This window comes from Ovis canadensis, chromosome 25 (assembly GCF_042477335.2).
Source record: "Ovis canadensis isolate MfBH-ARS-UI-01 breed Bighorn chromosome 25, ARS-UI_OviCan_v2, whole genome shotgun sequence".
Classification (NCBI taxonomy): domain Eukaryota; kingdom Metazoa; phylum Chordata; class Mammalia; order Artiodactyla; family Bovidae; genus Ovis; species Ovis canadensis.
Genome location: NC_091269.1, coordinates 60,499,912 through 60,523,933, shown reverse-complemented (window position 1 = coordinate 60,523,933; position 24,022 = coordinate 60,499,912). Strand labels below are relative to the sequence as shown.

General features: G+C 47.4%; 2 protein-coding genes across 5 annotated transcripts in view; one reads left to right on the top strand and one right to left on the bottom strand.

Annotated features, from left to right (window-relative positions):
* WDFY4 (WDFY family member 4) overlaps window positions 1-24,022 on the bottom strand; it is a 265,680-nt gene that overhangs the window by 27,826 nt on the left and 213,832 nt on the right. For all 3 annotated transcript variants that reach the window (XM_069572500.1, XM_069572499.1, XM_069572501.1), the window contains 4 exons: window positions 9,908-9,950; window positions 8,499-8,618; window positions 6,572-6,689; window positions 5,091-5,200 (listed from right to left, as the gene is read on the bottom strand). In XM_069572500.1, the coding sequence (XP_069428601.1) occupies window positions 5,091-5,200; window positions 6,572-6,689; window positions 8,499-8,618; window positions 9,908-9,950 (391 nt within the window). The remainder of the gene's footprint in view (window positions 1-5,090; window positions 5,201-6,571; window positions 6,690-8,498; window positions 8,619-9,907; window positions 9,951-24,022) is intronic.
* Window positions 1-24,022, top strand: part of LRRC18 (leucine rich repeat containing 18) — a 49,432-nt gene that overhangs the window by 16,350 nt on the left and 9,060 nt on the right. Inside the window, exon 1 of one of the 2 annotated variants that reach the window (XM_069572502.1) lies at window positions 17,001-17,054. The exons of the other annotated variant lie outside the window; for it this stretch is intronic. The gene's annotated coding sequence lies outside the window, so the exon portion shown is untranslated. Of the gene's footprint in view, window positions 1-17,000; window positions 17,055-24,022 lie in introns of those variants that run through there. 2 annotated transcript variants of the gene reach the window in all.

Below are 24,022 nucleotides of genomic sequence, written 5' to 3'. Positions count from 1 at the left end.
AAGGAAAGATATAAGCATCTGAATGCAGAGTTCCAGAGAATAGCAAGAAGAGAAAAGAAAGCCTTCCTTAGCGATCAATGCAAAGAAATAGAGGAAAACAACAGAATGGGAAAGACTAGAGATCTCTTCAAGAAAATTAGAGATACCAAGGGAACATTTCATGCAAAGATGAGCTCGATAAAGGAAATAAATGGTATGGACCTAACAGAAGCAGAAGATATTAAGAAGAGGTGGCAAGAATACACAGAAGAACTGTACAAAAAAGATCTTCATGACTAAGATAATCACGATGGTGTGATCACTCACCTAGAGCCAGACATCCTGGAATGTGAAGTCAAGTGGGCCTTAGAAAGCATCACTACGAACAAAGCTGCTGGAGGTGATGGAATTCCAGTTGAGCTATTTCAAATCCTGAAAGATGATGCTGTAAAAGTGCTGCACTCAATATGCTGGCACATTTGGAAAACTCAGCAGTGGCCACAGGACTGGAAAAGGTCAGTTTTCATTCCAATCCCAAAGAAAGGCAATGCCAAAGAATGCTCAAACTACCGCACAATTCCAAATACTCAAAATTCTCCAAGCCAGGCTTCAGCAATACATGAACCATGAACTTCCTGATGTTCAAGCTGGTTTTAAAAAAGGCAGAGGAGCCAGAGATCAAATTGCCAACATCCTCTGGATCATGGAAAAAGCAAGGGAGTTCCAGAAAAACATCTATTTCTGCTTGATTGACTATGCCAAAGTCTTTGACTGTGTGGATCACAATAAACTATGGAAAATTCTGAAAGAGATGGGAATACCAGACCACCTGACCTGCCTCTTGAGACACCTATATGCAGGTCAGGAAGCAACAGTTAGAACTGGACATGGAACATGTCCATGGAACATGGAACATGGAACATGGAACAGACTGGTTCCAAATAGGAAAAGGAGTACGTCAAGGCTGTATATTGTCACCCTGCTTATTTAACTTATATGCAGAGTACATCATGAGAAACACTGGACTGGAAGAAACACAAGCTGGAATGAAGATTGCCGGGAGAAATATCAATAATCTCAGATACGCAGATGACACCACCCTTATGGCAGAAAGTGAAGAGGAATTCAAAAGCCTCTTGATGAAAGTGAAAGAGGAGAGTGAAAAAGTTGGCTTAAAGCTCAACATTCAGAAAATGAAGATCATGGCATCCAGTCCCATCACTTCATGGGAAATAGATGGGGAAACAGTGACAGACTTTATTTTTTTGGGCTCAAAAATCACAGCAGATGGTGATTGCAGCCATGAAATTAAAAGACATTTACTCCTTGGAAGAAAAGCTATGACCAACCTAGATAGCATATTGAAAAGCAGAGACATTACTTTGCCAACAAAGGTCCATCAATGGTCATGTATGGATGTGAGAGTTAGACTACAAAGAAAGCTGAGCACCGAAGAATTGATGCTTTTGAACTGTAGTGTTGGAGAAGACTCTTGAGAGTCCCTTGGACTGCAAGGAGATCCAACCAGTCCATTCTGAAGGAGATCAGCCCTGGGATTTCTTTGGAAGGAATGATGCTAAAGCTGAAACTCCAGTACTTTGGCCACCTCATGCGAAGAGTTGACTCATTGGAAAAGACCCTGATGCCAGGAGGGATTGGGGGCAGGAGGTAAAGGGGATGACAGAGGATGAGATGGCTGGATGGCATCACGGACTCGATGGACATGAGACTGAGTGAACTCTGGGAGTTGGTGATGGACAGGGAGGCCTGGCATGCTACGATTCACGGGGTCGCAAAGAGTCGGACACGACGGACTGACTGAACTGAACTGAATAAGATTTAACTGTGAAAAGCATAAAGCAAACCTTATTCCTAGGAATCAGAATATGCCACACTGCCATTCTTAAGCTGTCCACACCCCTCTGCACAGTGCCCAGTGGGCAGGCTACAGCCCAAAGAATGCTGCACCTGTGTTCCATCAGACCACAGGGGGAGTGCACAGGCACCCGCTCTCCACACCAAAGCCCTTCTGGTCCAGTCGCGGATCCAGCGCGTCACTGTGGCTCAGTCACGTGATAGCTCAGAGGCAGACTTTGCTTCATCCAGAGCAAGAGCATGCACTTTCTTCTGCTGACTCTTGCATGTGCTCCTGCTCTGGAGATGCTGGACGTACTCACGTCCCTGCTCTCCAGATGAGTGAGAACAGCTTCACTGCCTGGATTCTGCACCTTTCCACCTTTCTTCCACTTTTCCACTCTGGGATCCGTGCTGGGGATGGGGGCTGGAAGTCTTGGGCTGCTGAGAATGTAGGGAGGCTCCTTTCCTTGTCACCATACAGAGGTGAAGCAAAAGTCTTTTGAGAAGAAACGAGTCTATCCCCAGGAGGCAGAGTGAAATGGAGGGAGACGCCTGACTCCAGGAAGTTACCAGATCATTCTTAAGGAGGTCTGCACAGGCCCCAGGACTCGCAGATGGGAGCCACGCACGTTCCCCCTAGATGTAGCTGTTGTATTCATTCCCTAGAGACTACAGTTTCTTTTTTATGATAAGGGAAAAGCAGAGTCAGTCGGTTCTTTGGCTGGTTCCAAGGCTTGGACTAGTAGTGACCCACTAGAAGTGGCAGTTCAAAGTCGGAAGGAGAAACCAATTCAGAAGCATCATGGAGATGTCAACTTGGATGAGCCAATGTGTCCCAGAAAGAGTTGAACCCAGAAAAACCAGGAGTCACATCAGACGTAAGCACTGGAGTCAAAAGAACTCAAGCTAATATGACGGCATTGGTGCCATGTAAAAGCAAATGAAATTGGCTTTGACCATCTCACACTGGTTTAGACCATCTCACATGGGTTTAGACCATCTCAAGCCACTTTGGGCTGGTCGCCATTGGACCAAACTAGCTAGAATAAGCTCAGACCCGTGTGATTAGCTTCAAAGTGACTTTAAGCCAGTAGGTTGGCAGCACAGCCGTTTCATCTGGCTCACGCCATGTGGAATGCTTTGACACAGTCCAGACTGTCTTGAATTAGCTTAAACCAGAGAGGGGCAGCTCGCACCAGTTCAGGCTGGCTCAGATGAGATCTGGTGGACGGCAGGGGGAAGACAGGAACAAGGGCGATTGACCCCCTTCACGGCATCAGCCCTGAGCGAGGGGCTTTGCCCGCATTTCCTCCTTCAGTCTCGTGGTTCAGTGAGATGTGCGTCATTAACCCTCATTTCCAGAGTAAAATAATGTGCAGAAATAAAGTAAAATACCTGGGATATAAATCTCACAGTTCGATGTTTCTAGTTCAGTCTGCCTCGTCTCTCTGTGAGAAGACCCTTTGCAACAGGTAGAGATGGGGCTGTACTTGGTGAGACAGAAGGGGCGAGGGGAAACTTCTGAAGCACCCAGAGCTCCCAGGGTGGAAAGCCATCGTGGGAGGCAGCGCCGTCATGGTAGGCGGGCTCATCCCTCCACGTGGGTTGATGCTGAATAGCTGGATGGGATTCCTGGCATGGGGAACAGCTCAGGGGCCATTTGTCCTCCAAACCAAACTTACTTAAAATGCTTGTTGCCTGAGAAAGACTCAGGGGAAGCACGCTTGTTATTTTTGAGTTAATTTCCAGGGAGGGGGGTTATATAATGTCTAGACAATTCATGCCTTCAAGGAGAGAGAGGATTGTGCCAAGAAACAAGACAGGAGGGGTCTGCTGCCGGTTGGAGAGAGAGCCTTGACATTGCCTATTTGTACCTACCCAGGGCCCGGATGATTGCTTTAGGTCTGACTCAGAGCGGCCTTTTGTCTTGGGGTCAAGATCATCTGAGTAACTGTAAGGAGTGAACTTGCTGGTGAAGTCAGACTGAAACACACACTTCCTGGGACGCTCGTGCTTTTCCTTTTGTGAAGCTTGGCTGTCAGAGTGAGTCCCTGAAAGTTCAGCAGCCTGTTACCCTCCGTGGCCACGTCTTCCTATTCTGTAGGACCCTTAAAAGGCCTCGATCAAGAGTCCCTAAGCTTGGATGCTGTGCTGTGTTCTCTTTGGAGTTGGCTGAGCCAGCTATCTGCAACTGGGATACCCATGGCTCTCCCCAGTCAAACCTTGTGCCCCTGGATAACCTTAATTCAAGATCCTGGTGGTAGCGTTAGAGGGAGAGAGAGAAAAGCATTCCAGCCTCCCATGAGGCACTTTATCCCAGCTGTTCCATGTGTCTTGACACTAGCATCCACTCAGGATCATACTGGCCTGCTTCTAGCCTGTATTGGACTGCCAGGTAAAATATAGGATGTCCAGCTAAATTTAAATCTCAGATAAACAGCAAATAATTTTTTAGTATAAACCACTGTTTATCTGAAATTCAAATCTACCTGGGCATCGTGCATTTGTATTTGTGAAATCTGGCAACCTTAAGCTGGCATGATGTTCTGTTAATTTATGGGTAGGCAAATTGGTGAGTTTCCTTCTCCAGTTTAGCTGTTCATTTCAGTATTAAAAGTAATTTGCTTGTCTTTTTTAAGCCTTCAGACTTGTACTTAGCATAGTTTTATGCATTCTGACATCACAAGTGATATTCTTTTCATTTTTCCTTCTTTGTGTTTGCTTTTCTAGCCTGTGACCACCTACCTAACCTGCAAGGAGGTCTTCAAGCTTCCTGTGTCTCCTTTCCCACTAAGACCTGTTTATGTTGAGCATGTTCCCCCATATCTCATTCCTTATTTTTCAGTTTTTTTGGTGAGACTGTTGGATGGACATGGCGGTGTGTCTGTGAAGAGTAGCTTGCCTCAGCTGGATGGTCCAGGGCCCTGGAAGCAGTGGCAAGTGCGGATCACGGGCTCAAGGCTGGATTTCTAGCAGGGGGGTCCCTGCCTTGTCCAAGCCTAGCTCTTAGCCTGCAAGAGCTAGCTCTGTGTGTGCGTGTGTGTGCACGTGTGTGTGCATGGGTGTGCACGTGTGTGCACGTGTGTGCGTACACGCATGTATGTGCATGTGCGTGCATATGCGTGTGTGTGCATGGGTGTGTGCGTGTGTGCACATGTGTGTGTGTGCGTGTGTGAGTGTGCACATGTGTGTGTTTTTGTGTGTACATGTGTGCATGTGTGTGTGCGTGTGTGTAGGGGGTCAGGGACGCTCACCTGCAGAGAGCAGAAGGCCTGGGTGAAGGGTGGCATCCGGACCAGGAAGGAGGCGACAATGATGGCCGAGGAATAGTGAGTGCAGTAATGGCACTGGGCGGCCATGTCTCCTGCAATGAAAGCACAGGCCTGGGTCGCATCCCCACCCGTGGCCTGCCCGCCCCTCCCACCTCCCCCCAGAGCTTGAGTAGCAGTGGCACTGGGCGGCCGTGTCTCCTGCGATGAAAGCACAGGCCTGGGTCGCATCCCCGCCCGTGGCCTGCCCGCCCCCCTGTCTCCCCCCAGAGCTTGAGTATCAGTCCTGCACATCGCGCGGGTCCTAGCAAATGGGCAGGGGCCTCAGGGCAGTGTGGGATGCAGAAGAGCTCCTCAGCCTGCAGAGAACCTGCTCACCAAAGGCAGGGCTTCGGGGCTGAGTGAGCCTTTTGAAACGTGCTGCCTCCGGGACACATGTTCATTTACGGCTCATGGGTAATGTTCCTTAGTTTGGTAGTTTCATGTTTTAGTTCAAAGTGTTTGAGAAAACCAGTATAGCTGGCATCAAATATATGACAGAAAATGTTCTCTTTAAAATACATCCATTGATGTTTAAAAGATGAACAGATCCAAAGACAAACAGAAAGGCTCTGAGAGTGCAGCTGGCGTGTGAAGGCGGCAGAGACTGTAAAGGGAGCGCGGGGACAATGCATCTGGGAACCGGGTTCTAGAGCCAGATGGATGCAGGCTCTGCAGTTCAGAGGCTGTGACCTTGAGTGAGTTGCCTGACGTCTGAGTTCCAATTTCCTTCTCTTTACAATGGGCCATTGTGTGTGCTAATGCAGGCTGGTCTGCCCTGGCACACAGAAAGCGCTGAGCGGATGTCATTTTCCTGCGCCCGGGAATGGAGGTGTTTTAGCACTTAGCACCGCAGCGCTCACTCCTGATTTCCTGTCGGAATCACCTGGAGTGCACCCCATCACAGACTGATTTAAATCATGATTTCCAGGGGTGGGACCTGGACATTAACATTTTTAACGAGCTTCTCAGGTGATTCTCACAGGCAACCAGGGTGCAGACTGCTGGGTTTGGGTGTTCTTTGCTGCTGCTGCTGCTGCTAAGTCGCTTCAGTCGTGTCCAACTCTGTGCAACCCCAGAGACGGCAGCCCACCAGGCTCCCCCGTCCCTGGGATTCTCCAGGCAAGAACACTGGAGTGGGTTGCCATTTCCTTCTCCAGTGCATGAAAGTGAAAAGTGAAAGTGAAGTCGCTTAGTCGTGTCCGACCCTCAGTGACCCCGTGGACTTGCAGCCTTCTAGGCTCCTCCGTCCATGGGATTTTCCAGGCAAGAGTGCTGGAGTGGGGTGCCATTGCCTTCTCCAGGGAGTTCTCTATCCAAATGTAATTGTCTGTAGGCTGGATGACACCTAAATCATTATCAACTCTCACTTCAAAGCATTCAGATAAAGAGCATTGCAGAAAAAAATCAAGCTGGGATCTACTCACCTTCAGTCTTCTCAACCTCTTTAAACCTCTGGATGAATTTCAGCTTCCTTTCCTTGGTCTGAGCTCCCATGGGCTTAGAAAGATCACGGAAAGTCTTGGGATTCATCAGGTTCAATGTCTAGAAAGTAAATGTGCAGCTGGAGTTAACTCCCCTGGACCCTCTTGTGCCCCCGTGAGACTGCGGGAGCCACGGTCTTTAGTTTTATGGTTCTCTTTATTGGTTTATTGTCGTTTGGTCTGACCCCCCTCCTCTGGTGATTAGCAGGCCTGGTAGGGTTTTATGGCCCCACAGCCAGTGATCCACTAAGACTTAATAGGGGAGAGATGGAAAATGAGAGGAGGGGAAGATTGATTTCACACTGAACTCTTCCAAGTTGACCCAGATCAGAACATTGCCACCAGTTACCCGAGAGACTTTCAAAAGAATTCGTGTTGTCAATGGATACCTGGCTTCTGCCCTCGCTGAGCAGTTTGCAGTTCAGGGTTCTTGCTTAGAACTCAAACTGATTTCGTAGGCAGTCAGAAGGCGTCCGTCTGGGGAGGAAATGAGAGCAATGGCCTCGTGTTTTGGGAGGCACCTCCCTTTTGGGGCGGTGAAAGCAGTCTTGGCGCCCCTTCCCCTGCCCTTGGAATGCACAACAGTAGCACCGTGACGAGTTTTCAGGGCTGGGTGTCCTCTGGGTTTGCGTGTCTTTATAGAAGGAGGCGTTTCTCTACATGCCTCTTCCTTTCCACTAGCAGTGAATCATCAGTTTTCCTGGGGAGGCAGGGCCGGCCACCATGGCTGGTGAGAAAAGGGGGCAGGAGTGAAGCTCCTGAGACCCCTTGAGTGACAGCACCATGGAAACCCCCTCGGCTACAGCTGATGCTGCCAGGGCAGAGTGGGGCTTCCCATTGCCACACCTCCAAATTCTCCAAAAGGTATTGGAATACCAGCTTTTTAGAAGAAATCTCCCACTTTTTAAACACTGATAAGAAATTAAATTTTCATACAGGATATGGGCTAAACAAAATGGGCTGGGGACCCACCCATTTGTGATCTGTGAGCTGAAGCTAGGATTGGCAAGTTTCCTTTCTGAAACACCTTAGTCCCAGATGGTTGTGCAATGAGAAGCAATGTATGGCTTGTGAGAAAAGGCTTGCTGTGTCGTGTCTCACGGGATGGGAGCTCACAAAAGACTGAGGCCCTTTCCCAAATTCTGGGGGTGAGCTGTCTAAACAGCTCGAGGCAGCACTGGGCAGGGCTTATCTGTACAGGTCATTTACACACACAGCCCCACACATCTCCTTGTGGCCGGAGCCCAGGCAGTCAGGACACTGCTCCATAGCCTGGCTGTCCCCCAGTGGCATCACCTTGGCCGAGCTTGTCACTTTTCTGCTCCTTCCTTTGGACAGAGGGCAAAAAGCAATGCGCCAGTCTTCCCATCAGCCTCCATTAGGGCTACATGTCTCCGTCCAGATCCAGGGTGATATCATCACCTCTACATACCGTCATCTCAGTTACTGAAGTCAGGTTACAGGGCAGGAGTCTGTTCTCACTGGATCTCTGTGTCTCTCGCTCTCTCCCCTTCCCTCCCTCTCCCTCTCTACATGTTGGTTCCAGGAATACACCGTATGGCCCTCTTCACTTGACGGACCAGTGTTGGCCCTTGGCAGTATCTCAGCAGATGGCCATCTCTTGCCTTCACGGTAGCCGTGAGCCAGGAAACCCTCTGGGGCACATGTCGGATACTGTCCTAGTCATGTGGGCCTGGGACAGGAACCCAGGCACCCAGACTCCAAAGGCCAGGTGAGGGCCAAGCCTGGAGCAGCCCTCAGGCCCAGGTGGACTGAGCCTGTTGCAGAGGCTCTGCATGACCTCAGGTGCTCTGGACATCAGGGTCAAAGACTCACAGGACACCTGCATACCACCCACGTGAACACGTACCTGGGAGGTGTAGTCGGCCAGGACCCAGGGGAACACTGGATACTGCATGTAGTCATTGTAGGTCCTCCCAGCCAGGGTGTTGAGGTGCATGAGGTACTCGAAGTTGCTGATGTCTCTTTTCTGCCAGAAGAGAAAAGGTTGGGATAAGCCCAACACTGCTGCTTTCCTCCTGAGAGCCACAAGGGTCTAACTCCTAGACCTAAGCATGGGGCCCGAGCTGCGCAGGTGGGAAGGCATGTAGCCGTGCCGCTCCCAGTGAGCCTTGCGCCTGGAGCCGGGCGACTCCGCTCCCAGTGAGCCTTGCGCCTGCAGCCGGGCGACTCCGCTCCCAGTGAGCCTTGCGCCTGCAGCCGGGCGACTCCGCTCCCAGTGAGCCTTGCGCCTGCAGCCGGGCGACTCCGCTCCCAGTGAGCCTTGCGGCTGGGCTGGGGCGACTCGGGGTGGCGACGCTAATTCCAAGATGAGCCGAAGCAAATATAGTCAGGAAGCGAAGTAGACTCGGAAAAAAAAAACACAGCTCCGAGGTCCAAGCCAAGGCTAAAGCATTCTATTGTGTTAACTGTTGGGTGATACTCAAAAATTGATTTAAATAATGGCACAAATACCAGACCTTCTTACTGCTGACTGCTTCATGATAGAAAATACAAGCTGGGGTTTCTTTGCAGTTACCAGGAAAGAGGCCCTCACCAACAGGCCCGATGATCTGCTTTCTTAGGAACCTGAACTTTCTTTCTTCTGACTCTGCCAGTTAGGATACTCCGTATTCTTAGGGCCCTCTGTTTCAAGACGTACGGTCATGAATGGAGTCAGGGGCTATATTTGGGAAAAATTCACCAAGGCCACTTGGCCAATGAGCAGCCAGTAGAGACCACGTCTCTGATGGGACCTGCTTGCTGTGGTCGGTCTTTCCTTTCCTTGGCCTGCTCCTTGGGAAAGGATTTTGGACATGAGTGACCAAGATTTACTTTCCTGTTGCCTGGGCTCTGTATGGCTGTCTCTCTTGGGGTCCTTTCCTTCCACTGAGAACCGGAGGCAGAGTGTCAGTACATCCAGGCTGTGAGCCACACGTGACCTTCCGGGAAGTGAAATGAATGCTGTGCCTTCCTGAGTTGTGTGTTCATTCATACATACGTGTACACCTCCATAGATGGAGCGTGTGTGTGCACACAGGGCTTAGGTACGTGTACACACATGCTCACACTAACTCCCCAGCCCTGACTCCAGAATCGCCTTTCATCACTGAGATCTTTTCAGGGAAATACTTGAGACATTTTAACAAATTAGTAAAACAAGATCCCTCCTGATTCAGCAGTGCGCTTTCTCCCTTCATCCCTGGGGCCTAAGCTATTTGCTGATTTGCTTTCCTGAGGGTTTCCTCGAACCCACAGTGTCCTGAGGGGTCACTGTACCTGCCACTTCTGCAGCATGGTCCTGTCGGAGCTGGGGTACCTCCTGTGGGAGAGAGAATGAGGGTGGTGACCAAATGTCTCAGGCACGAATGGAGGGAGGGGTGGAACTTCCTGGGGCTTTGTGGGGTTGGGGCATCCAGAATGGCCATCAGCTTCCCAGAGCAGCAAGGTTATTTCCCAAGCTCTTCTTGCTCCCACACTGCCTTATTGAAGGCTGGGTTCTTGCCATCCCCCTTGCTATTATATGATTTCAGAATATACTGCTGCGGGAAGCATGGCCCTGGGAAGTCCCAGGGCCATGCGGGAGAAGGTCTGGAGTCTCACACTTTACACTGGATTTCCCATAACCACAGCTTGGCCTATGCCCATGTGAACAAAATACATGTGACTACAGTACATTATTTGTGAATATAATATACCGACACGTGGATGTATGGCTAAAAAGTGCAGATGATACAGAAAGTCATGAGGTATAAAACAATAGTCTACAAACTACCGTTCCCACACAAGAAATATCTAGTTAATTTCCAAAAGAGTTTTAGCCATATGGCAGTCTATTTGCTCACACAATTTAAAAGGAATTGTTCTTGGTATGTGGGATCATCTTATCCACGCAGGTCTCCACCCTGCTCCTAGAGGTGCCCACATTGTCCTGTGGCCACAGCAGCTGGGCAGCTTGGCACAGAGGGAAGGGACCTGGTGGGAGCTTCCCCTGTGCTGGGCTTGGTCCTCATGAATGATGTTTGTGTGATCACCTTTGGACATCAATCTCTGTGATATATGAGACTTGAATCTTGTAATGATTTCATAATTTGAATCTCTGAATATATCCGCGAGATACATTTTTGGCAACAGTACTGCTAGGCTAGAAACTATGAGAATTATCAAGTGCGCTACATATTGCCAAACTGGCCTCTTAGGAAGTTGTACCGATTTATATGACCACATATATAATTAAGGAACAAATCAAACCAAAGAAACACCATCTTAAGCCATGTGGTAGGGAAGAGTTGTCAAAGCGTGTCGGATGCAGGGTTGGGGAGGGCATAGGGAAGGAACCTCTCCATGTGACATGCTGCTTCTGCTCAGCAAGAATGTATAAACCCCAGTTCCTTGGCCTCTAAGGGTTCTGTGGTTCCTTTTCCAGCTCTATTTCTTTTCTTCTCTGTTTCCCTGAGATGCCCCTTCTGCTCCCCAAACCAGGTTTCGTTCCGGATGTTCCTCCAAGCCAAATCAAGACCGGCCACTCTTCAGCCATGACCTCTGCCTCAGTGCTGTTCAGGTACCCAGGGACTCTGCTTCCGTGTGCATCCCACGGGGACCCTCAGCCCACAGGGGCTGGACCTTCATGTGGACAAGGCCTGGTGCCCCAGTGCCCCAGCAGGCCAGCACCTCTTCATCTTCCATCACAGCACTGCTGTGGTGTCTGTCCAGGCTCCCCACCCTTCCTCGTTCAGTATCTTCCTAGGCAGATTTTCTACAAACAGAAAGCAACTCCCTTGCTGGGACTCATCTCTTCCCCTCAGTAGAGAAATCATCATTTCAGTCCCTTTCATTCAGGCGTACAGTAACAACAGCAAACAGACAAAACACGGTCACATCTATTGCATTAGCTTGCAAAGGCTCAAGTGGAGACAAGCTTTTCTACCCGGTCTATAAACCGGAAGCCCCCAGTTTCAGAAAGCTTTGAAGGCTACAAATGAGAACAGAGCCCAGGCTGGAGACAGCGAAGGTCTCGACCTTGAAAAGAATGTGTTCTGAGCCTTTCTGAGGATGTGGGGCTGAGCTTCAAGGGTATGGAGTCAGTACAGCAAAGCCTGCTGAACTTGGTACTTTTAGAAATCTGACAGTGGACGAGGAATAGGGGAGCAAAAGTCCAGGAAAAGAGAGGGCCTCAGTTTTTCCTCTTCCAGAAAAAGTTCTAGAATTTTGCCTGTGGTCTTTTGTGACATTGCCATCATGTGGAATGGCATGCAGAAGATAAAGGCAGTTTACCATCCTACTGCTCATTTCACCAGCTATGAGCTCCAAGGAAGATCCATCATTTCATTACCATCAAAAAAAGACACCATTACCAGCAGTGCCCAGAAACTCACCTAACCAAAGGTGAGTTCTCTCTGAAAGATTTCTTTTTTTTTTTTTTCAAAAAATTATGTTCATCTGAAGGCAATTATAGAACTTTTGGAATGGTCTATGTGAATTTTATGAATATCTCATCATTAAAGTCCTTCTTTCAGAACTGATACTATCCCATAATTACAGCATAAGCTGTAGATTAAACAAGATGCCAGAGATCACTCTTGGCTTTCTAAAGCTCATCTAAGGTGGGAGGGAGCCCACATGGGGAAAAGCATCTTTGGAGTCACTTAGAACCTGGGTTCAAATTCTGCCCCACCACTTGCTTGCTCTGAATTGCTGTTACCTCATCCTTCAAACATGGCTGACCCAGAAGTGCTGGGGGGCAAGTGTGGCCGTGGGTCTGGGACAGGCTAGCGCAGGTGTGCACAGGGCTCCCTCGGCGGGCATAGCTCTCGTGGGTGTGGACGCTACCCTAGAGCAGGACTGATTCTTTTTACTCTGGGAGGAAGAAGAGCGTGGGAAACGAGTGAAGATTTGTTTCTGGTCAAGACCTGCCTTGTTCTGCCAGTACCATTCTGAGAGCTCTTGGAATAATTGTGCCGCCTGCGAATCAGACCTCCTGCTCGGCCAGCTCAGGCTGCCATGGCGTCTATGGGGCAAGAGTCCAGGCCTTCAGGCCACCTGGGATGGCGTTGAGAAGAATGAAAGAGTTTAAAGTCACTGAGGTCTAGGGAGGTCATTCTGCTTAACCCGAAGGCGGCCTGTCATGGTGGGCTCACAGAGGACATCTTACCAACCCACCCTCACCCCAAGACAGGTGTCTAAACTCCTCCGGAAGACTTCCATAGGTGGGACACTATCAAGTAGAACTTTGTGGCTGGTCAACGGCTAGGCTGGGTTCAAATTCTTCCTTTTTTGAGGGTGATTTTCACCTGTGCTGCTTCACTTTAATCAAGTCTGTGTCCAGGAAGCCCTAGAAGTGGTCGAAGCTTGAGTACTGCTGCCACATGGTACTGGGGCATTCTCTACCCCAGAACCCCAGTGCCCATGGCCTGCCTCACTGTCTTGCCTTTGACTCCAGTCCCTTTAGTCCAGCTCCCCCTGATTGGCACCTCCAGTCTACCCTGAGCCTGTCTCTCAGAATGAGCCAGAGGCATAGCCCAGGAGCTCACATCTCTCCTAGGAGGCTGGTAGAGAAGCCTGCCAGCGGCCTTCAGAGGGTAGGCTAGCCCAGGCCAGAATGGTCTCTGCCAGTGGACTCATCTGGCTGGAGGCTACACCCTCTCAGCCCAGGAAAGGATGGGATCTGAGGTGTCCCTGCCTGTCCTTCTCAGCTCTGGGATTAGGAGGCTATGGCTAGTCCTTAGACACTAATAAAATAACCAGGAGGAGCCTGGTTACAGGGAAACTGAGCCTCCAGAGCTAAAGTAGACATAAAGACTGATGCCTCTCCAAATTCTCCTGTATCTATTCTATTCACAAAACAGATACGAGGCCACGGTGAAACGGGTTAGTGAGTAACTAAGAGGTGTCAAGAAAATACAATCCACAATGAGAAGAAAACTCACTCATCTTGTCAAACTGGAAGTGCATCTACTAATGAGCTGGGCTGTGTCTCAGGCCAGCATCTTTTGCCTGGGTGTGGCTCTGGAGGAGCAAGCTGGGGAAGCAGTCTGTGGGGTGGGCAGAGTTTTCCATGAGAAGCTGAGAGACTGCTAATAGAAACATACTCCCTCCTCATTTTCCTTTCTCGGAAGCAAATGTGGGTTTAGTCTAGTTTTCAAATCTAGATTGTAGGTCAATGCTTGCATACTCGGTTGCTCAGTCGTGTCCAGCTCTTTGCAACCTCATGGACTGTAGCCCAGTAGGCTCCTCTGTCCATGGAATTTTCCAGGCAAGAATACTAGAGTGGGTTGCCATTTCCTACTCCAGGGAATCTTCCTGGCCAGGGATTGAACCTGCATCTCTTGTATCTCCTGCACGGGCGGGCAGATTCTTTATCACTGTGCTTCCCTGTAGGTCAGTAGAAATCCAGTAATAGATAGGCATTCTTGGAAAATAGAGATATCCTCCTGAATTAAAGGATATTGACCCCTTTTACTGTAACTTCCTGTCTTAACAAGTATAAATCTATTATTAAACAATAATAATATTTATCTAATGCATTAGAAACTGTAAAGACTTTTGTTTGTTGTCTAGTTTTCACAAGGACTCAGTGAGATAGCAGTGATCTCTGTCTTCAGGTGTGGAAATGGAGGTGGGGTAAGAGATGATGTGCAGACTAGGGAACTTCACTAGGGTTTGCTAGAGCCTAGTGCAGGCACCCATGGGTGTCCAGCACACCAGGCTTTGCAGAGCACCTATTGGACCATACCTTGACCACACCTTGGCTCCAGGCCCTGACTCTGCAGACAACTGCTTTCCTCGGAAGGGGAAAAGAAAACAAAAGCAAAAACAACAACAACAAAACCCCAAAAATGACAACAAAAATCTTTGTTCTGGCTGGATTAGAGGGCAGTTACCTGATTGTCAACTTGGGTATATTTGGAGTTAAAAATGAACATTAGCAAAATTACTGAATTATTATCGCACAACTATGCTGTAAGCCTGATGCTGCTGATACATGAAAAGTCTGGAGGTTTATATAACTTCAAATTACCTCTAGATGCTGAAACCAAGTGGCTCTAATTTTTACAAAGTTTTACATATCTGCATTTTAAAATGTATTTATCTAAACAAGTGGTACCTAATCAAGAGTAGAAGCTTTTACACAGCAAAGGAAACCATAAACAAAATGAAAAGACAACCTAAGGAATGGGAAAAAATATTTGCAAACAGTGCAACCAATAAGGGCTTAATTTACAAAATATACAAACAGCTCATACAACCCAACAGCAACAACAACAACAAACCTCAAACAATCCAATTGAAAAATGGGCAGAAGACTTACATAGACATTTCTCCAGAAGAGACACACAGATGGCCAACAGGCACATGAAAAGATTCCCAACATCGCTAATTATTAGAGAAGTGAAAATCAAAACTGCAGTGAGATACATCACACCAGTCAGAGTGGCCATCAGAAGTCTACAAACAACAAATGCTGGAAAGGGTGTGAAGAAAAGGGAACCCTCTTACACTGTTGGTGGGAATGTAAATCGGTACAGCCATCATGGAAAACAGTAAGGAGGTTCCTCAAAAAACTGAAAGTAAGTTGCCATATGATCCAGCAATTCGATTCTCGGGCATATACCCAGACAAAATTGTAATTTGAGAAGACAGATGGACCCCTATGTTCATAGCAGCACTATTTGCAACAGCCAAGACAAGGAAACAATCTAAATGTCTATTGATAGGTGAATGAATAAAGATGTAGTAATATATTTTATATTTACACAGTGAAATCGTACCTAGCCACAAAAAGAATGTGATAATGCCATTTCAGCAACACGGATGGATCTAGAGATTATTGTACTAAGTGAAATGTCAGAAAGAGAAAGACAAACACCACGATATCACTCACACATGGAATCCAAAATATGATCCAAATCAGCATATCTACAAAGCAGAAACAGACTCACAATATAGAAAGCAGAGTTTGTAGGGGTGGTGGGGAGCTGGTAGGGATGGAAAGGAATGGGAGTTTGGAGTTAGCAGAAGCAAACTCTTATATGGAGAGAATAAGCAACAAGGTTCCACTGTACAGCTCAGAGAACTGTATTCAATATTCTATGACAAACCGTAATGGGAAAGAGTATGGCAAAGAATACATGCATATACGTGTGTTCTTTGTTGCTGTTTAGTTGCTAAGTCGTGTGCGGCTCTTGTGACTCCGTGGACTGTAGCCCTCCAGGCTCCTCTGTCCGAGGGACTTCCCAGGCAAGAATACTGGAGTGGGCTGCTACTTCCTTCTCCAGGGGATCTTCCCAGCCCAGGGATCAAACCTGTGCCCCTGCATTGGCAGGCAGGTTCTGTTACCACTGAGCCGCCTGGGAAGCCATATGTGTGTGCATAAATGTATGTGTATGTGTGTATGTGTGTGTGTGGATCCACTTTTCTGTACAGAAGAAATTAACACAACATTGTAAATCAACTATAGTTCAATAAACTTTTAAAAATTAATGTATTGTTTTCATATATTTTCTCCCTTAAAATATTAATTTTATTTTTGTTTATGTTTTATAACCTTCAGATTACTTATTTTCTAATTTAAATTATATGCTTTTAGAAAATTCTAATTAGAAATGCACTAAATTTTAGAAGTTTGGGTAACTTCTAGTTTTCTAGTCTTCATTTACTCATTATGTTAAATCCATTTATTGTCTAAATTAAATGATCAATTTTATTTCATTTTGGATCGATATTAGTATTCACATATTTAAGAAGTTTTATAGTTAACTATATTTCTAACTTAATGGCTTACCATATTTTTACTTTTTCATTTGAACTTTTTCATTTTCCTTTTTCATACCTTCCAAAATTTTCATTGCTTGGGTTAATTTTGTATTTCAAATGATTTATTTGAAAATTATTTAATTTATTTTTTAATTCAACCTGGGTAATACAGTTTAGAGTATTTTTATATTTTTGTTTCTATATATGCATTTTCTAATTTTCCTATGTTATTTTATTATTTGCAAAATAATTTTAACATTTAACCTTTTTGCCAAATAAATAAACAAATAGATAAGTCCAAAAGAGCAGAAACCAAAGAGCAGAAAGAAATACTGAGGCAAATTACAAGGAAGTCAAATGATATTTCATGAGCCACAGTAAGATATCTGTCCCTTCAAAGAGGCAAGCATGGCTCTTTCCCTTCTGTTAGCAACGTGCACTTCCGGCAGTCGCCACGGAAAGCAGCTGTCCCGTACTGTAATCCCTGGGGCACTGCTGGGAGAGACCAGGAGGAAGCCCTCTACAAGCCCCTGAGGCCCCAGACCCTGTCCTGGAGACCCTTTCAACCCTGCCTTCCTTGCGGGCTGGCGTCAAGATTATGCTAATTAACGCCAGGTCGCTTGTTGCCTGGTGACAAAGTTTCACAGTTGAGGAGGAAGAACCGGACAACAGGGTAAGCTTTCCTCTGGCGGCACTTATTTTACTTTAACTCTGCCAAACAGTACCTCTTTAAACTCTTTTTCTCTCCTGCTCTAAGCAAGCAACTTTGGAAATGCAGGCTTCCCTGGTGTGCTTTATTTACAAACCCCAGATGCCAGCTGATTCATTACATAGCAGGGAAGGAAGCCGGCCCTGAGCCCCAGGCAGGGAGGGCACCTTGCTGGCGTCCTCAGGCACCTGGGCCATGGACAAGCTTGGGAGGTTAGTGTGGGGATCCGTGGGCCTTTGGGGTCACCTTGACGACCTTTCAGAGTCTGAGTCCTCTTGAGTGTTGTTTCCCGCTCCACAAGCAGGTGGAGACGAGAGTGTACCACTCCTCACCCAGCCAATCACCCCCTAAGGAAACTCACTCAGTCTGGAGGCTGGAGCCTGCGAAGGGACCCTGATGACTGCTGACTGTGCTGGGGTTTAGAGCACAGTCTGTCTTTTGAGAAGTCTAGAGGCAAACCCTTTCTTTGAGTGATCCTGAACCCCTTCTTTGAGTGATCCTGAACCCCGGAACCTATAAACACTTGGTTGAGTCTCAGGCTGGGGTGGACTGTGCAAGGAGGTACTCAGCATGGAACACTCTAGACTACACACTTCATGTCCCTATTTCTACCACAGGCAAAGGTAGGTGCTGCTACTTCGAGTCTCCGGGAGTTTGGATGAGCCACTTAGCCTCTCTGAGCCTCGGGTGCCATATCTGTCCAGTGGAGATCAAAATCAATAAATACATCAGGCAGGTGTAAGAATTAGTTATAGTGTCTGTAAAATGCCTGGCCTGTGTGCAGTAATTTGAAGGAGGCGGTCAATATGGTGCTGGTGGGTGAATTTATCAGCATTATTCACCATCATAAAGGTGCTAGGAAGCACATTACCACTCACTGAGTGCCATTTAACACAAAGTCACTTAGCATAGAGTCATCACCTCAATCTTCACAAAAACCTGCAATTTTCTAACCCATTTTTCAGATTAGTAAACTGAGCTCACGATTAAAGTCAGATTGTCAGTGAGGGTAGGGATGGAGCCCAGCTCTACTGGCCTCCAAGCTTCCACATTCCCCTTCAAGGTGTCTCGCAGCCTCACAAGTGGGCAGGTTTATAGCAAAGGCTTTCTCAATGCTGGCGCTTGTCCTATAGCAGATGGGGGTACCGCACGGGGGTGTCTGGCAGTGCACACTGCTGGGGTATACCTGAATCTGCACCGTGGCCACCCCTCAGCGAGTTCTCACTGGGGCCAGGAGGGGCGTGGTGCAGAAAATTGCAGGTATCGTTGGACACTTGAGAACTGCCCCCCACTCTGGGGTCCTGGTTGGGGTGTGAGGCATTGTGCCTCAAAGGAGCTGTCTGTCCTTCAGACAGAGCAACCCAAAGTCTGCCCCTGGGAGGCAGGGATGCCCCAGCAAGGAAGGATGCTGAGCGGCGGGGTCTGAATCAGGTTTCTACCCAGTTGGAATCCTGGTGTCCTGGCTCCACGGTCATCAGTGTGTGGTCCTGTCCAGCCATGGCTCTGCTCTGCACCCCGTCCCCCACAGCCACAACAGAGGTCTTCATGGTCCTCACTCACCCTTACCTCGCCCTTCAGAAGCAGCCACGTTTATAATTCTATCTACAGAAGTGGAGGCCGAAGCTCAGCGAGGCTCCTCAGACTGTGCAGGGTCACAGGATGGCACATGGGGAGCTGGGTGGCAACCCATGGGGCTCTAAGGCCCTGTCTTAGCTGCCTTAGCTGGCAGGTCCTTTCTCCCTGCCAAGCTGCTTCTCTGAGTCCAGTTTCTTTATCTGCAAAGGAGGGCCTGGCTGTGAGAAAATGCAATTGTGTCTGTCTGGCAATAGCAGTGTTTAAACCATGTTGATTGAAACTGAATTAGTTGATTGAAACTGAATTAATGCTCACCTCTTGGGGTTTAAAGGCACCAGCACTGACTTTGGTTCTTTGCTTTCTGGGTGTCGATTGCTTTGTGTACTTTGAACATGTTGGTTGATGAACAAGGCATTTCTAGGCTGTTAAACTAATAATCTTAATATTTTATTTTAATTGTAAGGCACCTATTCCCTTTTGTTCCTTTAACAAATCCAATTAAAACAAAGCATTTTCAGAATTACTAAATAGATGCTATTAAACCAATAAGAAATCATAATCTTTTGCTATTGGGCCATGTGACCCCCTGGGAACTTTTGCTTCAAATAAAAGTTGAATTCTTATTACCCTCCAGGGGGAAGGGGCCCATTTGACAGATGATGGCTTCCCAGGCAGCCCTTGTGCAGCCCCACATAGGTGCTGAGGATAGAGAAGTAAACAATACTAGAGGTGGAACCTGTCCATGTGTAATATAAAATCCTTAGAGCTGTGTTGGTCAAATTAACCGGATCATCACCAGATGAAGTGAACCTTCCGTACAGACACTCTGTCTGCCGCAGCTCTGATGTCACAGGAGGAACCTCCCGCCCAGAAGCCCTGGATTAAGTTGAGTGGCGTGAGCTTGGATAATCTGCTTTACGCCCACCTCACCCCCAGGTCCTTATCTTTGGGTAGCAGGGATATTCCTGCCTCAGGAAGTCATGAGGACTAAAGAAATGGCACAGCGGGGGACACTTGCTTTGTGAAGGTGGCGTGACGGGCCTCTGAAGGCTGGGTGTGCGTGGGAGACTGTGTGTGCTGGGGCCGTGGAGGGGTGGACAGATCGTGGGTCGGACAAAGGCTGCAGTTCGGGACTCGCGGAAACGCGTCTTGCAAGTGTTCGCTTTTCAGGCGAGGCCACGCCATGGAAGGCACTTCTGGTGACACACACAGCGCCTCAGGGCCTGCACGCAGGCAGACACCCTTCCCCCGCTGCCAGGGCAGCAGGGGGCCAGCTTCTCTGGGGGCCATGTGGGAATGCAGTGGGCTAGCGTTCTGAGGCCGTGCTGGATGACAAACGGAATCTTTAAGGAGGCCCGCATCACGGGAGCCCGGGGCACCGGAGGGACTCAGGAACAACAGGTTTCTGTCTCCATCATCACTCTCTCGTCCTCATTTTTTTTAAGAGGTCAAATTATTTCAGTTTATTTTTATACAACATGTTATGGGAATACTGGTAAAATTCTAAGAAGATATACAAGTAGAATAGTAACATACAATAATTTTTAAAATTTCTAATACATGCTTTCCTTTTTTTTAAAAAAAAGAAAGGATATGTATAAAATTTATTTAGACTTCCCTGGTGGCTTAGATGGTAAAGTGTCTGCCTACAATGTGGGAGACCCGGGTTCAATCCCTGGGTTGGGAAGATCTCCTGGAGAAGGAAATAGCAACCCGCTCCAGTATTCTTGGCTGGAGAATCCCATGGACGGAGGGGGCACACACCTATTAAATGAACTGGCTGGTAGCATTAAACTTTCCCCGCCCCATCTCATTGTTGATCTTCAAGCTCTTACATTTAAATGACTCCACTAATGCTATTAAAATAACTTGAAATTCACATTATTCAACCACATTCAGATCTATACACATATACATGCATATGTGAAGACAAGAACCCCACACACTGGCCCCTAGACAGTGGAACAACAGGCAAGACGCCTAGAGCAAGGCAACTGGGGGAAAAGAGAGGCAGGACACTGGGAAGCCCGTACACCTTGGCATTACACACCCAGGCTTGTGGGTGTGTAACATCTGGGGAACCTAGGCTTAGCTGAGCTGTGTTGTCTTGTGAACTTGGGGAAGTCACTTCACGTCTCTGAGCCTTAACTCTCTTATAGTAAAAATAGGATGGACACTTGCATGATTGCTATGGAGATTAGAGCTACAGAAAGGGCCCAGCAGCATGCTGGAAATAGTTACTTTGGTACATATCACCTGAATGAAGAGTAGTAAGTGGCTCTTGACATCGTGAAGCATTTCCAAGACTGATTCCAGAAAGCCCTCACTGTCATGGGGTCCCTGTAGGATCTCATCCCTTCTGCCTGCCACCCTCATTTCCCTCCATCAACTGCACCAAGCGTCTGCTGGGGGCACTGCCGGGAACCGCACGGAAATCTTTCTCCCTCTAGCCTGTCCACTTCCTAGCAATCTGTCCTTCTGCCCACAGGAAAGCAGAGCTCAATATAGCTGGGGGCAGAAGTGAAAAAAACAAAAGCACCTCATGTCTATACCTCCAGCGAGTCTATACTCCAAGAGTCAGATCTAGCTGTAGAAAACACCGCTCCTGGCCCAGAGTGGGCTCTGGACACAGAGTAATTCTTTCCCCCAGCTCAGATGGCTCTTGAGTCAAACATCCGTGCCTGTTTTAGAGGTCTGGCCAAGGTTCTAGACATCCCATTGACAGACAGCGCCAAGGTGACCACCCGCATCTCCACCTGCCGCAGGGCTTCTCATGTGAAGGAACAGCTCAGTCTGGGAAGGGGTGGGAGACGTAGGGAGCGATCTGAAGGCTCACGGGATGTCACAGCAGAGGCGAGGCTCTCCTCTTACATATCTATGAATGTGTCTTATTAGAGTCAGGAGAGAGAATAATGAATGACTTTTGAACGACTGACTTCACTGAGGGAAATTTGCATTACTTCCTCTTAAGAGATGTCCCACAAGCAAAAGAGATTTCTCCCCTACACGACACAAAGCTTCCTAAGTTAGTCCCAAACACGGGCTGTGAAACAGAGGTGACTTTGGGGGTTCCCGCTCCACAAGATGTCTCTCCTGCTCTCACTGCATCAATGAAAAGGGTAAAATAATTATGAGATCGTGTTAGCAAAATGTTTAAAGACATCACACACACACACACACACACACACACACACACATATATATATATATATAAAATTGTTCTTAAAAATATAAAGATACATGAGTGTGGAGCATCAGATAAATTCTAGTATTCTAGTGAAAGATGATGATCTTACAACTGAAAATGCTTGCAGATATTCTGATGGTTTTAAAATATAAGTTGCCATTAACATTTTTAATTTAGATATCCATGGGGTGTCCCACCATGCTGGTTGATTCACAATGACTAGATAGAAAAATTAATTAGAAATTAAAGTCAAACCAACTGGACCAGTTTTAATAAAGTATAAAAACCAACTGTATAAAACAAAAAGACAGTATATTTAGGGACTTCTATTTGCGTTTCTAAGCTGTTCATGTGAAATGAAATCTATTATTCGACTACCTTCCATCTGTCTCTCTGACCATCATTCTGTCTGTCCATCCAGCTGTCTATCTACCTATCCATCTGTCTGATTATGTATTTACATTTCTTTCTCCCTATAATTGCCCTTGTGTGGATTGACCCTACACTGATATTTGAAGATTCTATGAATTGATAAAGACAGGTCATCAGTGAGATTTAGCTGTACTGAAAGATCATCTGTTTCACACTTCTTTTGCTAATACATATTCTCCTACCCAGTGGGCAGACCTAGGCAGGATGCTGACCATTCAGCGGTGAATAAAACAAAGGATGGATGTCCCTGGGCTCTGGGGGTTCCTGGCACTGGTGTACTTCCAGCAGCTCTCACAGCTTAAAGGGGTCAGAATGGACCCTGAGCAATACACCCTGCCTTCCCTAGCCAAGAGCAAGCGTCCCAGACAGACAAAGTAGGAGAAACATAAAGCGGGGCTGAGGGGTGGGGGGGTGGGACTCAGCAGGCTGCTTCTGGCCTGGGCTGTTGGGGGGGGCCCATATGTGCTGAGAAAGAGGAGAAATGTGTTATCCCAGCTAGCCCCTTCTTTGCCTACAGGTGATGAATGACTGAGCAGGCTCTGAGTCAAAGGGCCCATTTGGAGAAGTCCTTGTGGACAGCTCCATGCTGCTTCCTCCCCATCAGTCATCAGAGCTGAGAGGCTTCTTACCATGGTGCACGTGGGCTTTGGGGAGTAGGCACAGCTGGGCTTAACTGGTTGAATCTCCTGTCTATGGGAAGCATTCTTCCCAACTAGGGCCTTCTGCCCTTGCTTGCTGTGCTTGTCCTCCCTGAGCTGAACTTTGTCTTAATTAAATGTATGAAATACAAAAGACAGCCTGGGCTTTTGGGGGCTCAGGAGAACCAGTGGCCAGAATCAGTAACAATCTAGATTTTAACTTTTTGAGTTTAGAAACTGGCCCTGTTTATTGTTTACCTGTATAAATAACACAGAGACTTGGTGCCTAGTAGGCTCTTGATAAACTTGCTGAATGAGTATATAAATGAATGGCTGAATGCAGCGATAAGCACATGGACTTGGCTCAGATTAGACCCGAAGAAGCAACAAGAATCATGGACAAAGGGAACTCTGCTATGCTTTCAGACCCAACTATACTTTCAGAGTTGCCAAATAAAATCCATTACTATGCAGTGTTTGGGACATATGTATATTCAAAACTGTCCATTGTTTATCTGGAGCTCAGATTTGATGGGGTATCTTGCAACTTTATTTGCTAAATCTGGCGACCTCACCATGAGAAGGCATTGATGAGCCTGACTGGAGCACAGGCTCCCCATCTCAGTCCGTGTTTGTTTAATCATGATTTTTTACAGCTTTTCTGATATGCTGTTCCCCACAGTGCACCTGTCCATACACATGGTTGCATGCGTACATACCCCAGCAGTGCCCACACGATACACATGTGGATGCCCTGTACAAGCAAAACATTCAGTTCAGTTCAGTTCAGTTGCTCAGTGGTGTCTATTTGTGACCCCATGGACTGCAGCATGCCAGGCTTCCCTGTCCATCACCAACTCCTGGAGTTCTCTCAAACTCATGTCCGTTGAGTCTGTGATGCCATCCAACCATCTCATCCTCTGTCATCCCCTTCTCCTCCTGCCTTCAATCTTTCCCAGCATCAGGGTCTTTTCCAATGAGTCAGCTCTTCGCATCAGGTAGCCAAAGTATTGGAGCTTCAGCTTCAGCATCAGTCCTTCCAGTGAATATTCAGGGCTGATTTCCTTTAGGAAGGACTGGTTAGATTTCCTTGCTATCCA